General features: G+C 41.1%; 5 protein-coding genes across 5 annotated transcripts; 2 read left to right on the top strand and 3 right to left on the bottom strand.

Annotated features, from left to right (window-relative positions):
• Window positions 1–151: 151 nt before the first annotated feature.
• Window positions 152–1,743, bottom strand: BGZ61DRAFT_531977 (uncharacterized protein; the record flags this gene model as incomplete). Its single annotated transcript, XM_046253803.1, has 4 exons — window positions 152–539; window positions 593–817; window positions 889–1,057; window positions 1,113–1,743. The coding sequence occupies 4 exons, from the start codon at window positions 1,741–1,743 to the stop codon at window positions 152–154; spliced, it is 1,413 nt and encodes a 470-aa protein (XP_046105753.1).
• A 1,061-nt stretch (window positions 1,744–2,804) lies between these two features.
• On the top strand, window positions 2,805–4,859 carry BGZ61DRAFT_531978 (uncharacterized protein; the record flags this gene model as incomplete). Its single annotated transcript, XM_046253804.1, has 4 exons — window positions 2,805–2,842; window positions 2,881–2,927; window positions 2,991–4,344; window positions 4,412–4,859. The coding sequence occupies 4 exons, from the start codon at window positions 2,805–2,807 to the stop codon at window positions 4,857–4,859; spliced, it is 1,887 nt and encodes a 628-aa protein (XP_046105754.1).
• A 365-nt stretch (window positions 4,860–5,224) lies between these two features.
• Window positions 5,225–5,782, bottom strand: BGZ61DRAFT_350913 (histone-fold-containing protein; the record flags this gene model as incomplete). Its single annotated transcript, XM_046240282.1, has 3 exons — window positions 5,225–5,403; window positions 5,464–5,535; window positions 5,620–5,782. 3 exons carry the CDS (start codon window positions 5,780–5,782, stop codon window positions 5,225–5,227), a joined length of 414 nt encoding a protein of 137 aa, XP_046105755.1.
• Window positions 5,783–7,689: 1,907 nt separating this feature from the next.
• BGZ61DRAFT_228942 (histone H2A) lies at window positions 7,690–8,584 on the top strand. The gene is made up of 3 exons (XM_046238194.1): window positions 7,690–7,855; window positions 7,965–8,257; window positions 8,314–8,584. Exons 1-3 carry the CDS (start codon window positions 7,800–7,802, stop codon window positions 8,370–8,372), a joined length of 408 nt encoding a protein of 135 aa, XP_046105756.1. The 5' UTR covers window positions 7,690–7,799; the 3' UTR covers window positions 8,373–8,584.
• Window positions 8,585–8,943: 359 nt separating this feature from the next.
• Window positions 8,944–9,491, bottom strand: BGZ61DRAFT_531981 (NADH dehydrogenase 1 beta subcomplex subunit 9; the record flags this gene model as incomplete). Its single annotated transcript, XM_046253805.1, has 5 exons — window positions 8,944–8,972; window positions 9,029–9,070; window positions 9,130–9,208; window positions 9,262–9,394; window positions 9,472–9,491. 5 exons carry the CDS (start codon window positions 9,489–9,491, stop codon window positions 8,944–8,946), a joined length of 303 nt encoding a protein of 100 aa, XP_046105757.1.
• Window positions 9,492–15,910: the final 6,419 nt, after the last annotated feature.

A 15,910-nucleotide genomic window follows, 5' to 3' on the forward strand; every position in this document is an offset into this window, starting at 1 on the left:
ACTGGCCATGTTCCAGCTCTCGCAAGGCGGCTCCCGGGAACTCAATCATTTGGAAATTGGTTTCAGATTAAATTCTCATCTATCCCAAATGTAACTCCTATCGCAGCCGCCGAAAGAGGGGGAATAAAGCACAAACCGGACGCCCAACGACCTAAACCTCATGAACAGTGTCCGCATCATCGTCACTTAAGGGCTCCACCTCGTCAATCGCACTCTCTCTGCCTTCAGCTTGGCCTCCTAGCAGGGGATTGTGATCTGCAACATGGATGATGGCCTTGCCCTGGACATGTTTCACGCAACGCCTCCAGTCTCGCCAGTCTTCTTCGGACCGGATCAAAAATCCAATCAGCATGCTCGGGTCCATCTCCCGAACATGAATTCGGCGGAGCCGGGCCGTATGACAAGTCGCGATCTCCTCGTCGGTGTACTGGTTAGGGTCTTCGTGGTAGGGCAGTGCTCTTCTCGTATGGTGAGGGTCTAGGTAGAAAAGGAAGGAACCCTGCGCGCCGATGAAGTAGTGTGATGATGATGGACGGCCCCTGGGTTGATTGGAAGTTAGCAAAGCTCCTAAAAGATGGGGGACTGCGCATACCCTGCGATTCCCACGGACTGGTGCATCTGAAGGGATGCAATCAGTGCTTCCCAGTACACCGGTGTGATCTTGTCGATTCCTAGCCGCGTGCCCACAAGTATCAGGGTAGGGTGGAACTCTTCGCCCGCGGGTTTAGCAATCTTCATGAACTCGTCTTCGTAAACGTCCGGGCCATCCCCCGTCGAGTACACCCGTAAGGACGGTTCGTGTGAGTTGGCCAGAGCTCTACAGAGTCACGCCAACGTCAGTAAGTCAACCTACATGGTAGAGGCATTTTATCGGAAATTGGATCTTACTGGATACATCGAGCCGTTGCTGATGGGCCAAACCACTCGCCTGGATGCTTCCCACAGGCCGTGGCGCCGTGGCGTACGAAGCTATGGATCGAATAAGGCGCTCTTGGGTCGTCGGCGAAGGCGCTAATGAGCCGACGCTCTTCCTGTGGTGAGATTCCTCGACGCCATTCTACATTGGTGTTAGAATGACTATGTGCCTAGGGAGGGGCTATACTGATCGATACCTCTGCCCAGGCGGATCATGGCCATAGAATTCGCTAAGAGACTTTGCCCGGACCGGATCATGCAACCCCATCCACTGTCGGATGAGAAATCGCCCTGGTCACCAAGCTGGCTCTTCAGTCTCATTGAGAATGACAAGGCGGAGGTGGCCTGTGGGTTGGTCGACCTGGGAATGGGTTCGAACTCGGACCTATACGTCATCCAGAACTTGGACTCGAAGTCGGCCAGAAATGCAGGTGGCCAACCCCCATCTGTTGCCGGATCATCGTATGCTAGTGACGAAGAAAAGCTGCTGGATATCGATTCTGGAGGAGTCTCGGGCGCGTTTGCCGGAGGTGGAGGAGCAGGAGGAGGAGGCGACGGGCTGGTATCTTTCATATCGGACTCGAGGCTAGACCCAAGATTGGACTCAAGGTTGGACTCAAGGTTGGACTCGAGTATAGGAGCGGACGGGGGGGTATGAGGGCCACTGTCGACGGTCTTTGCGGGAGTCGCATCGCTCAGTTTGTATTGACGGCCGAGACACCAGACTGGCAGGTCTTGTGCGGGATCGTTGGTGGGTTCCGGGTCCCAGAACATCTGGACGATACGCCGATAGCGTCCGAGGTCGACGTTGGCCATGGCAGCTTCCATGACGACAGTGGTGCGGCGCGTAGACTATGTGAGCATCGGTATGGGGGTGGCCCCGGGCGGTAAAGTCGGGAGCAGTCTCGAAGATGCTGGGAGAAGAGGTGAGGGAGGACGGGCTGCTGGTGGGTGACGGATCTTGGTCTTGGAGGAGACAGTCAGCTGGGAGGCGGGCTTGTGACTGTGACCCGGGCCGCTGGAAGTAGTAGCGCCCCGCGCGTTGCGCAGTAGGTTGCAGTGTACTTAGTGGGCGCATTGGGTGGGATCTGCACGCGAACGCGGACGCTACCTGCGCACGCAACGTCAGACAGAGCCTCGGAGGCAGCAGCGTGCCCCGCGCGATTTTGACAGCTGTCGCTCTCCTTCCCATTCTCGGTGTGTAAAGGTGTTCCTCTCTTGTGGGAACATGTGTTTGATTCGTATGGAGGCGTTGTATACTATTACCGAGATTTTGTCTGTGTTGTAGAAATAAAGGCTACTGATTTGCTCGGAATTATCCAGGATTCACATTGTTGCGTGTGCATCCACGCTGAAGCTCACTGGCCAACTATACCAGAAAGATGAATCAACAACGCAAGACCCAAACATCCAGTAAAATGAGAATAATATAAAAGAGCGAAACCAAAAAACTCACTTTGAAAACATAGCCAGCTTCCATATGGGGTGAACACGGTGGAAAAGAAAAGGTCAACAGATCAAGGCCAACTTACTACTTACCCTACACATCAGACAAACCCGGCGGTGCAAATGGGTGGTTCAGAGTTCCTGCCTGCTTCCTCGGCCCCACTAGGAACCCATCAACAGCATCAACAGCCCCACCGCGCACCTGGCTTATCGATACATGGTCAATACTAGCTCCTGGACAGTGCACCGCGGGGTGACTCTTTTTCTTCATGCCGTCAACTTCGCCGAGCTTCCCCTTGCCGACCTCAAAACTACAAAAGAAACCGGATACTTGAAACCCTTGGAATTTTGAGAGAGACGCCCCCCCCCAAGATGTCGGAAACACCATCATCACCTTGATATGGCTCGAAACAAAAAGGGGGCCACTACCCCCAGAGGAGGCAATGGCGCCAGAGGAGGCAGAGGAGGTCGAGGAGGCCGAGTAGGTCGAGGAGGCCAAGCAGCTACCCGTGGGTATAGGCGCCCTTCTCCTGGGATAGCCTACATGCCCTCCATCGGGGACTCTGGTAAACTATCCGGCCACGGCCCAAGGCGAAGATACGCACAATACGCTGACACAACCCTCCCAGCTGGCTTCACACTCGCAGATGAAGCTCGACAAACCTCACAACACGACCACTCTGCCTACTCAAACCTTCGACAGCGACCTGTCAAATTTGTCAGCGCCGGTCCCAGTGAGCCGTTAAAACAACTAGACGAGCTCCTCGGCGAGAACAACCGAAAACAGGCTGAGGAATCCACTACGGATTCCCCTCCCGATGACCCGTCTCCATGTTCCGCCACGCCCGACCTGCCCAAGGTAGACGACGAAATCAGCGACGACGAAGACGACGGAAGTGAAGATGGAACTGACGACGAAGAAAGCCTGATAGGACCAGACGAGCTAGAGGCGATTGTACGAAGTAAGACCGCAGTCGAAGAGGAACCCTCGTTCTTCTTCGACCTCAAAGGTGACCAGCAACGAGGGATCTCTACCAGAGCACCGGTACATATACCAGACCGGCCATCATCAAGTGACAGCAGTTCAAGTGACGAGGTAATACTCTTCAAAGGTCGGGATGCACAGAGGAAGGTGCAACCCACCATCAGTATGACCCAGATGCGAACCGAAATCCAGGTTGTGGAGGATCAAATGGCTGCAGGCCCAAGCGACTCGCCACGGACCGACAAGAAGAAACCGAAGAGGATGAAGCCCAGACAACGCCGGAAAATGCGGTCCACTTCCAACGACGTAGACGACGCTATCATCGCCGACTACATAGCCAACATGCGAGAGAACGGAGATGCGGACGACATCCTCGGCCTCGGAGCTGGCAATCGCCGCGAACTGGGCGGAACTGATTTCTACGTCTCGGACAATATTAGTAGTGACGAGGAGGATATGAATGCCCCGAATGCGGCTAATGAAGGGGATGTTGATGGTACGGCGCGAGCGAGCAATGGCGATTCCACGGCAGATGAAGACGGCGACCCAGAGAGTGAAATCGACGAAGAAATGCTGGCAAAGCTCATTGCTGGACAGGAGCTTGGGATGGACGAGGATGTGCGGCTTCTCGACTCGTTAAGCGATTCTAGCTCCGCGAGTGGGAAGGAGGACACCAGTAATCGGATCAATGGGAACGACAACTTCGACGTCATGGACTGGGAACGACCAAGCCTCAACCGCCGGAAGGGAAAGGCTGCCCGGGCGCAAATCAACTTCAACGTCTCTGATTCAGAGCTGGAGCAAACTCTCCAGGTTGCGTGGAAAAGCGACCGACTCAAGAAATCAGAGCGCAAGAAGCATCGTGAGCAACTCCGCGCACTGGGCATTTTGGGTAAGAAAGCCAAACCCGAGGACCTCCGGGTAAAATACCCCGATGGCATGAACATGGAGCAAGTTGCCGACGAGTTCCAAGCCTTTCTACTCGGGTCTGACGAGGTGTAAGTTATCACGCTGTTTCCCCAAGCACCCACTCTTGGGAGAAAGCATTTGCTAACGTTTACCCAGTCTCACGTTGCCTCCGATGGACAACCACGCCCGGAAAATGATTCACGATCTTGCCGGCAAATTCAAGATCAAGTCAAAGTCTACTGGCAAAGCCGACCAACGCAGACCGACCCTACACCGAACGCTCAGGACATTGCCATACGTAGAAGCGACATTCAACCAGGCTGTCAACCGCATCAACAGGCGATATTTCCCACGACTGGATATCAAGGGCAAGAGGTCGCAGCGTGCGCCTCCTCCAACCCGGTCCAACAACGCCGCAGCGACGTATCGAGATGGTGAGATTATTGGTGGAGCGGCGCCAGAACTGGGTACCGATAATCGTGGGCGAGCGATGCTGGAGAAGATGGGTTGGAGTAGCGGAACAGCGTTGGGAACGGCGGACAACAAGGGCATCTTGCAACCAGTCACGCAAGCGATGAAGCGCAGCAAAGCAGGCCTTGGTTGATGCAGCCGCGATAAACCAAGTAGTGCGTATAATGGTGTGTAAATAACTGCGCCGAGAACTAAACGTCGCGCCGATTGATACAGAAAAATACTTGACAATGGACACTTGATTCAACATTCAAAGCAAGGGGGACTTGATGTTGACGAATTCATTGTTATCGAGATCCTATTCTCGATATTTATTGTACAACCGCGAACCCCGTTGCCCGTGTGAGAAGACATTGCCCCCAATAAAAACAAAACCATCCGTAACGCATTAAGAGGCTCCCAAGACAGGGCTCAGTCCCTGTAGAACCTCAAAGTCATGACACCCTAATGCCACGCGTAAAATCAAAATGCCCGAAACAAAAAGCCCTGTCAAACCACTTATTTCGTCGAGGAAGAGTACTTGGTGACCGCCTTGGTACCCTCAGAGACGGCGTGCTTGGCAAGCTCACCGGGGAGGATGAGGCGGACGGAAGTCTGAATCTCTCGGGAAGAGATGGTAGACTTCTTGTTGTAAGCAGCCAGCTTGGAGGCCTCGGAAGCGACGCGCTCGAAGATGTCTATGTAATTCGGATTAGAACATGCCAAAACGGACCACTGAAGATCGGGACAAGACATACCGTTGACGAAAGAGTTCAGGATGGACATGGCACGGTTGGAGATACCGGTGTCAGGGTGAACCTGCTTGAGGACTGGAGGAAATGGAGTTAGCGACGCGTCATTGAAATGGGAACCGAAGCGCGAGGAGCCGCGATCGCGTTGTCGAGCCAACATACCCTTGTAGATGTAAGAGCTGTAGGTCTCCTTGCGGGTCTTCGAGCGCTTCTTCTTGTCGCCAGAGGCGGCGGTCTTCTTGCCAGCATCCTTCTTCTCGGGAGCCTTGGAGGCAGTGGCGGGGGCCTTGGAGGCGGGCTTCTTGTCGGCGGCCTTGGGAGCCATTTTGAAAGATTGAGACGGGATGTCGGGTTGGTTGAGTTAGTTGAGTGGATGAGGCACGAGGGCTGAGCGTGAGCGTTGAGAGTGTGAGTGCAGCGGTGGATGTGAAAGTTGATGGCGAGCGGAAGGGTTCGGGGGGTGGGCTGGGCTTTTGTAGCTGGGTGCGCCAGGGTCACCGCGGGTTACTGATTGCGGGCTGCTGATTGCTGGGGACGTGCTGCACGCGTGCTGGGCTGGGGCGGTGCGGTGCGCTAGGGGCGTGGTGATTTTGGGCGGGCTGGTAGCTGGGGCTGGCCCGCCGGTCGCCCCCCCACCAGCCAGTCCCAGGCGCGCGACAGGAGCAGGGGCCGCTTTGGGAATTTCGGGGTTGGCAGAAAAAAAAAAAAAAGGCGACAACGCCGGGAATTCTTTTTTTGATTGGTCCGCTGCACGCGTTTTGCCTTTCTCGAGGCCCACCGCACTTATCTCTCGCTCGCTCCAGCAACCGCGCAATGGGATCGCAGCGCGGTGTGGTCAGTGCATTCAGAGCACTCACCGCGTCCCCGGTCAGCATCTGGGCCTGCACACCGTCACAGATCAGACCTCGCCGGGATGATTTGTTGTGCTGGCCTCTCCGCCTCCGTCCGTCTCGGTCTTGCTCGGGTCGCACGCAACGTGCCCCAGCCAGCTTGTCCTTTGTTGCGCCAGGCTCCTGTCCATGCTGCCTACCTCAATCCTGTCTCCAACTGCTTCCCTTTGAGGTCTTGTGAGTGAAGTATCCTCGGTTCTACGTAGATGGTGCCCATGAAGACTAGGGGCAGAATGAAGAAGATGTGGAAAACAAATAAAACAAATGGCATCATGAACCAGAATTTCGGGTAATCTGCTCCGGCCTCAGCCCCCACATGGTGACCTCAACCTCCTGTTGTCGCATGCCGAGCCGGCTGGCAACGCGTCTGTCTATCACATGCTCGCCGCTCCGTCTCTCCTCCGTTACTGCAGCTCATCCGTACCGGCAGCTCTCCACAAGTCCACGCCTCCGACTCCGAAACCACTGCCGGCTCCGTGGCCGCATCTCGGATCTCGCTGAGCTCCTGCCCGCGTCAACGGGGCTCAAATGTGGACCAGATGCATGTATGTCATTGAATCTTGTTCTATATCGGGATATATTTGAGATCAAAGTGGAATTAGATCCAATAAGTCCGGATTGGATCGAGTTTACTACTGTATTTGAGTTGCATTCATGGACCTCTGACATACGATATGGATGGATACCATATCTACACCATGACAAACACCCAAAAAATGTACCAGTCTGGGACATCCATCAAACAAATATGCCTCATGGAACCACCCAACGAGGTTCCAAAAGAAAAGTCGACCTCCACTAACCACCTTCCATAAAACATATGTACACTTTCACCTCAAAAAGACGAGCCAATTTACAAGGCAATAATTGATGGGCAAAGGGATGGACCAAATCAAAACCATATCACGCATACAGTAAGGAGGGAAAATTGCGGATAGGCCCAGATTTGGATCAAAGTCCAACCCTTTGTTTACTTACTGATTCTGGACGTGTCCGGAATAACGACCACTGCGAAATCCGAAAGCGGCGAGGCAATCAGAAAACAAAAACAAAATCGAGCGCCGTCGCCCAGGGTTGTGAAAGGAGAAAATAACCACGGCGTGGCCGGGGAGGCTGGGAGTGGGCGGGCCGCTGATTTTATTTCCCCCGTGCGCACTGATGCGACTGCGGCAGGGGTGCGCATTGTTTTTATTCGGTGCGCCGCGAAGCTCATTTTCGCCACATCAGGCTAGCGCCAAGTCGCGCCTCGCTGATGTGGGTGATCCGTGATCACGGCAGCGACGCGCGAAAAGTACTTAACCTCTACATCCCCCGCCAACCTCATACCTTTTCCCTTACACCTCAATCGTCACCACAACAGAACATCTCGACCACTCCATCTTTCGACCTCTCTCATCCAAAACCAACCACTTTTCTCCCCAAAAAACCCCCCACCCCCAAACAACTTTCAAAATGACTGGCGGCGGCAAGTCTGGTGGCAAGGCCTCTGGTTCCAAGAACGCTCAATCGTAAGTCATCTCCCTCGTCCCAGGCCCCTTCGCGCGCCCCAACAATCGCGTCTTTTCTCTTCCTGGCACACCTATCTCTACGTAGCTCTATCTGACACTTCCGTTCCAGGCGTTCTTCCAAGGCTGGTCTCGCGTTCCCCGTTGGTCGTGTCCACCGTCTCCTGCGAAAGGGCAACTATGCTCAGCGTGTTGGTGCTGGTGCTCCCGTGTACCTGGCCGCTGTCCTCGAGTACCTCGCGGCGGAAATCCTCGAGTTGGCCGGTAACGCTGCCCGTGACAACAAGAAGACCCGTATCATCCCCCGTCATCTCCAGCTCGCCATCCGAAACGATGAGGAGTTGAACAAGCTTCTGGGACACGTCACCATCGCCCAGGGTGGTGTTCTCCCCAACATTCACCAGAGTATGTTCACCATGACCCGCTTTTCCGTCTCTCATTTTACTGACCCTCTCCTTCAGACCTCCTGCCCAAGAAGACCGGTGGCAAGACTGGCAAGGGTGCGAGCCAGGAGCTTTAAATGCGTCGTTTGGTTCTGCTTTATTGCGATGGTTGGCTGTTTGGGTTGTCATGACAAAGGGGTCACGGTTCAGGGTTCACGGTTGCTTTATTTACTTGCGCGTTAGGGTTGTACAATAATCCCCACGGCTATGGTCATGAATGAGAATACTTCAAAGATCAATTTACCTTCCCCCCTTTGCGTAGTGAAACATTAATTATTTGCGTCTGGTGTTCTGTTTTCTGTTCTGATTGTCCAGTTGAAGGGCACAATCTCGTGAGGCGCTCTGGAATATATGTCACAAGTTCTGTTTGAGTTTTGAATTATCCATCAGATTGGGTCTGTTTTAATGCGAGGCGTCGCCTTGTTGGCCATAATTGTTTTCGAATTTCGGGCGGATTTGTAGGGCTTCTCGCGTGTGAATTACGCCCACCTCAAGGCTCCAATGTTGTGTGACATCTTGGCAATGAAGCTGCCGGGTTCGGATGCTCGTGGTAGGGAATGCTTTAACTGCTGTGATATTCTTCCATGGATCCATTCTAGTCCACTATGTACAAGGTTCGCCCCGTCTATTCCATCAAGTTCCTCGTCATCAATGTCGGTTGACAGCATGCGGGGGGGCTGTAAGGCCATTGTTAGTATGTTGGGGAGTATGGCCAGGACGATAAGGCACTCACGGTCCAGGATAGGCGATGGCAGGTTGCGCTCGAATTTCGAACCTGTTGGGTCATCCTTAGCAACTGGCAGCACACGGCCGAGCGGCACTCCCAAGACTTACCACCAGGTGCGGTTGGGGGAGTGTACGGGTCGGGGTGCTTCCAGCTATCCAGCAACTTCTCCGTCTCGGTCAACAAGGCCTGTATATCACGGTCAGTCCATACACGTCGTCCAGTTGCGCTGATTATCCCACCCTCTGCTGTCTCGGGTTCGTGACATTGCGGTTGGCCTCGAAGAGTGAGCGAATATAGAGGGCCTGGCCTCGCCATAGGTGTCGGTGAACGGCCCAGTCCAGTGCCAGCTTCAATGAGCGGCGGTAGAGTGACCTAGTACCACGCGCGTCAGCATGTGGGACTTGTTGATGAGAGCTCGGCGAATCGCATCGGATGGGGGTTCGACTGACAGAGCAGCTCGGGTCGACATGATAGGGGAAGGTGAGGGTGCACGTGGCCGGACTCAATCGCGGAAGGCTCCTCGCTGGGTGCCAATTGATCGAATTTCGCGAGGGTAGTCGCCGGCTGGCGGTTGCACGATGGTATCGGGAGAATGTCTGTGGTCTTTAGTGGTGTTGTGCTGCGACGAAGAATGCCGAGCATGACGGCAAGTTTTGGTGCCTTGTTGCCTAGCCCCGGGGAATTACCGAGGCGTTGCGAATCCACCTTGGTGTTGTTATCTCCCAGTTGCGGCCTACCCTACACGAGCCGTATTTCGGGTGCTTATAGCTAATATTCTGATACTTATTAACTGTATTTTACTCTTATCAAGAGGTACGGTGCCCTAGTACACACATACCCAGAGGGGGGACTAGAAGCTTAACAGTAAAAAAAAAATACCAACAATTATATTAACAATACAGACTATATACCCAGTCTATTTAAAGGTTAACAATATATATTTTGCTCTTATATAATATAATATTATCCCTTAATAAGGGAATTTAGTATTTAAATTTACTGTATTTTTATTATTAAGAGGTTAAAGTACTCTAGTATATATATATTTAAAAGGGGAACTAAAAGCTTAATAGTAAGAAAAGAAATACTAATAATTATATTAATAATATAAATTATATACTCAGTCTATTTAAAGATTAATAATATTTAGTTTTTTTAGCTTTACTTAATATTATTAAATAGATTAAAGCTATATAGTAATCTTAAATAATAGAAATAAATAATAAGTATTTTACTTAATATTAAAAGAAATAGTAGCTAAATAATAAGATTATTACCTACTAATCTCTACTTAAAGTTTTTATTTAACCTCTTTAACTTTAACTCTATTATCTATAGTTAATAACCTTACTATTTACAGTTAATAACCTTAAGATAGTAATCTTATTCTAAGTAATAGAATATAAAAGAGACTAATATCTCTTATTATTAAGAAATTAACTTCTCTTCTAATACTTATTCTATTATAACTAATTTTTAATATAGTAAATTTTACTTAAGTAGCTTTTTTTAGGAATAACCTATTATATTTATATTATAAATTCTAACTTTAATATAATCTTAAATTCTCTTAGAATTTAAAAGATAAATTAGAAAGATAGAAGCTAAATTTCCTCTTAAGCTTTCTTAAAAAAGAAAATCTATTTAAGCTATTACTATACTATCTATAACGCCTAAATAGAAGTTAATAGATTATATTAGCTATTTTTAAATACTATTTGCTTTTTAATAATAGGACTAGGGTTAATAAATAAGAAAATTAAATTCTTATTTATAATCTTATTTTATATATTTAAATAGAAATAGCTATATTTTATAACTTAGCTAAAAATATTAATAATTCTAATTTAAGAAGTTAAATCTTCCTCTAGAATATTGCTAGAGCTTAATATAACTTCTAATTCTAGAAGCTATTATATTATATTGAGTTGGTATAGATACTAGCTATATAGAATGCTAGCTAGAGGGGGAATTTAAATAACTTGGGTTATTATAGGTATTAGGAATCTTAGGGTATTCTAGAGGTTAGGTTGTAGGAGTTTTTAATATATTTATTAAGGTTAGAATTAAAAAAATTAAATAGAATTTTAATAGAAAAGAAAAAAGTAGCTTAAAACTTAAAATTTAGGCTTTAATAACTGTAATATATATATAATAAAAATATAGTAAATTTAAATATTAAGTTTTTTTATTAAGGGAAAGATTAATAATATATCTAGATAAATTCCCTTAATAAGAAAACCTAGTATTTAAATTTACTGTATTTTTATTATATATATATTATAATTACTAAAGCTTAAATTTGGATTTTAAGTTATCTTTTTCTTTTTTATTAAAATTTTATTTAACTTTTTTTTTTAATTTATTTTAATCTTAATAAATATACTAATAATTTCTATAACTTAACTTTTAAAATACCCTAAAATTCCTAATATCTATAATAGCTTAAGTTATTTAAATTTTATTTTTAGCTAGTATTTTAAATAGCTAGTATTAGATATATTAATTTAATATAATATAATAACTTCTTAAATTAAAAGCTATATTAAGCTTTAATAATATTTTTAAAAAAAATTAATCTTTTAAATTAAAATTATTAATAATTTTAATTAAATTATAAAATATAATAATTTCTATTTCTTAATAAGAAAACCTAGTATTTAAATTTACTGTATTTTTATTATATATATATTATAGTTACTAGAGCTTAAGTTTAAGTTTTAAGCTGCTTTTTTCTTTTCTATTAAAATTCTATTTAACTTTTTTAACCTATTCTAACCTTAATAAATATACTAATAATTTCTATAACTTAACTTAATATTTTAAGATTTAAGTTATTTAAATTCCTCTTCTAGCTAATACTTTAAATAGCTAGTATCTATACTAGCTTAATATAATATAATAACTTTTTAAACTAGAGGTTATATTAGGCCTTAATAATATTCTAAAAAAAGACTTAACTTTTTAAATTAAAATTATTAATATTTTTAACTAAATTATAAAATATAGCTATTTCTATTTAGATATATAGAATAAGATTAAAAATAAGAATTTAATTTTATTATTTATTAATTTTAATTTTATTATTAAAAAGTAAATAATATTTAAAAATAGCTAATATAATTTATTAGCTTTTATTTAGATATTATAGATAGTATAGTAATAATTTAAATACATTTTCTTTTTTAAAAAAGCTTAAGAGGAAATTTAATTTTTATTTTTTTTAATTTATTTTTTAGATTTTAAAATAATTTAAGATTATATTAAAATTAGAATTTATAATATAAATATAATAAGTTATTTTTAAAAAAAGCTATTTAAGTATAATTTATTATATTAAAAATTAGTTATAATACAATAAATATTAAAAGAGAAGTTAGTTTTTTAATAATAGAAAATAATAGTAAAATTAAAGTTAGAAGAATTAAATAAAAGCTTTAAGTAGAAATTAATAGGTAATAATTTTATTATTTAATTATTATTTCTTTTAATACTGGGTATAGTATTTATTATTTATTTTTATTATTTAAAATTACTATATAACTATAAGAAATTTAGCTAGAGCTTAGAGAGCTCTTAGCCTAGTGCCTTATTAATAGATATATAGTATAATTAAGTAATATAGCTTTACTTAAATTAATTAATCTTTTTAGCCTTATAGCTAGAGGGGTTTTTTATAAGGTTAGGTATATTACTCTAATTCTTATAATAACTTTAATTTATTTAATAATATTAAGTAAAGCTTTTTTAATAAGAAAACTTAGTATTTAAATTTACTGTATTTTTATTATATATATATTATAATTACTAAAGTTTAAATTTAAGTTTTAAGCTTCTTTTTTATTTTTTATTAAAATTCTATTTAACTTTTTTAACTTATAGCTATTATAATTTTAATAAATATACTAATAATTTCTATAACCTAACTTATAAAATACCCTAAGATTCTTATTTAAATTCCCACTCTAGTTAGTACTTTAAATAGCTAGTATTTATACTAACTTAATATAATATAATAACTTCTTAAGTTAGAAGTTATATTAAGCTTTAGTAATAATTTAAAAAAAGACTTAACCTCTTAAATTAGAATTATTAATATTTTTAGCTAAGTTATAAAGTATAGCTATTTCTATTTAGATATATAAAATAAGATTATAAATAAGAATTTAATTTTCTTATTTATTAATTTTAATTTTATTATTAAAAAGTAAATAATATTTAAAAATAGTTAATATAATTTATTAGCTTTTATTTAAATATTATAGATAGTATAATAATAGCTTAAATAAATTTTCTTTTTTAAGAAAGCTTAAGAGGAAATTTAGCTTTTATTTTTCTAATTTATCTTTTAGATTTTAAGAAAATCTAAGATTATATTAAAGTTGGGATTTATAATATAAATATAATAGGTTATTTTTAGAAAGAGCTATTTAAGTAAAATTTATTATATTAAAAATTAATTATAATAAAATAAATATTAAAAGGAAAGTTAGTTTTTTAATAATAGAAGATAGTTAGTTTTTCTTATATTTTATAGCTTAAAATAAAATTACTATTTTAAGATTATTAATTATAAATAGTAGAGTTAAAGTTAAAGAAATTAAATAGAAGTTTTAAATAAAAACTAGTAGGTAATAATTTTATTATTTAGTTGCTATTTCTTTTAGTACTAGATATAGTATTTATTATTTATTTCTATTATTTAAATTATTATATAGCTTTAATTTATTTAATAATATTAAGTAAAGCTAAAAAAAAACTAAATATTATTAATATTTAAATAAACTAAGTATATAATTTATATTATTAATATAATTATTAGTAAATTTTTTATAATTAAACTTTTAATTTTCTTTTTAAATATATATATATTAAAGTATTTTAATTTCTTTATTATTTATAGTTAATAATCTTATTATTTATAGTTAATAATATTAAAAGAGTAATTTTATTTTAAATAATAAAATATATTTCTTAATAAGAAAACTTAGTATTTAAATTTACTATATTTTTATTATATATATATTACAGTTACTAAAGCCTAAATTTTAAGTTTTAAGCTACTTTTTTCTTTTTTATTAAAATTCTATTTAACTTTTTTAACTCTAATCTTAATAAATATACTAAAAACTTCTATAACCCAACTTATAATTAAAATACCCTGAGATTCTTATTTAAATTCCCCCTCCAGCTAGCACTCTAGGTAGCTAGTATCTATACCAGCCTAATATAATATAATAACTTCTAGAACTAGAAATTATATTTTTTACAGCTAATTTCTATAAGAAACTTTTAGCTCTTATTATTATTAGTATTTTTAATATTATCGGCTAGGTTATATAATACGCCCATTTCTATCTAGATAAATATAATATTAATATTAATAGCTTAATTTCCCTATAAATTAGCTTTATTCCTATTATTAAGAAATAAACTGCATCTAAAAATAGCTAATATAATTCTTTAATTTCTATTTAGGTATTCTAGGTAGTATAATAAGAAGTTTAGGAGTATAAGAGTTAGTAGCTAAGGGCTATAACTAGGTAAGAAATAGAACTTAAAGGTAGGAAGGGTAATAGTATTAAACTTTAACTTAGCAAGCCTTTAAAAATAGAGGCTCGCCTTTATTATATATCTATATCCCGAGCCCTAGATAGGCCTTCTTAGGGCTTAGTATAGGCAGACCAGGCGGATATCTGCTGAGTCGGCTGAGTAGGCTGAGATTCTTATAAGAAGGTTTCTTTTTTTAAGGAATTTTAGATAGTTATTTAGCTTATATCTTTTTCTTTTATCTTAAAAATTCTAATAGAATCTTATATTATACTAGAATCTAAATTTATATCTCTAATATATAGGGATATATATAATAAGGGCCTTGTAATTAATAGTTAATATAGTAATAAGTTATTTAAATAAAATTTATTAAGATAAAATAAGTATTAAGTAAGGGAGTAAGCAGAGGACACTAAGAACATACAACCCGCCTAGAAATAGAGCTGTAATAACTGCGATAGTATTGTGTTGGAAGGGTCGGAAAGGGTCAGGTTTGGGGTCCGGATAAATTGGATAGCCGGGCAAAGTAGATAGCTTTTTCAGCTAATATTGTTTAATTAAATGGATCTTTAATAGGTTCCTAAAGAATAGATTAAAAGACTATTAATTAAAAAAAGATAAGATGCTAGGAGGATTATACTTCTATTTGTAGAAGGTTCTATCTAAGACCTTTCTAATTTATAGCCCTAGTAGGTCTAGCTACCAGTCCTACCCGATGCAGTATTTCCTGTTAAAGGAACCTACTAATTCTAGCCCTAGTAGCTATAAGTATCTAATTAGATAATCTTTATCCCTAAAGACCGGAAAGCCCCGACTCAATACCTTCCTATACGATACCCACTTGCCCTCAAGTATATTAGGGACTGCATAACCCACTTAAGACCCTATAGAGAGGCAAGGTAATTATCCCACTAGAGACAATTTAAAAGGCATACTTAAAAGAGAGAGAGAGAAGGGATTTTCCTATCAGCTAGTAAAGAAAGAAAGAAACAAACCCCAGCCTGAAAAAAAAGAAGAAAAAAAAGAAAGTAATACTAATCTAGCTCTTGTAGCTAATAGGAAGTAAAAGATTAAGTTAAACTCTAACTATATAATCTTAAATAATTCTTAGTCTAAATAATAGGTTAGCCTTCTTAGAGTAGGGCTACTAGAAAACATTAGCAACTAGAATTCTTTATGGAAATCTATTAAACTATTTAATTAATCGCTTCCCTTTATATATTGCTTAAAAGCTTAATAAAAATCCTTAAGACTATATTGCCTATTACTGTTATTATCTTATTCTTAGTATTTGCTATGTACCTTAGCTCGTTAAGCTCTTGTTAATCCTTGCTC

Source organism: Ilyonectria robusta (assembly GCF_021365365.1).
Source record: "Ilyonectria robusta strain PMI_751 chromosome Unknown BGZ61scaffold_8, whole genome shotgun sequence".
Taxonomy (NCBI): Eukaryota; Fungi; Ascomycota; class Sordariomycetes; order Hypocreales; family Nectriaceae; genus Ilyonectria; species Ilyonectria robusta.

Bases quoted from the DNA above. Each gene is read 5' to 3' on its own strand.
- BGZ61DRAFT_228942 (XM_046238194.1), top strand. From the start codon at position 7,800: ATGACTGGCGGCGGCAAGTCTGGTGGCAAGGCCTCTGGTTCCAAGAAC. The intron at 7,856-7,964 runs GTAAGTCATCTC...CTTCCGTTCCAG, and splicing joins GGTTCCAAGAACGCTCAATC to GCGTTCTTCCAAGGCTGGTC. The intron at 8,258-8,313 runs GTATGTTCACCA...CCTCTCCTTCAG, and splicing joins TCTCCCCAACATTCACCAGA to ACCTCCTGCCCAAGAAGACC.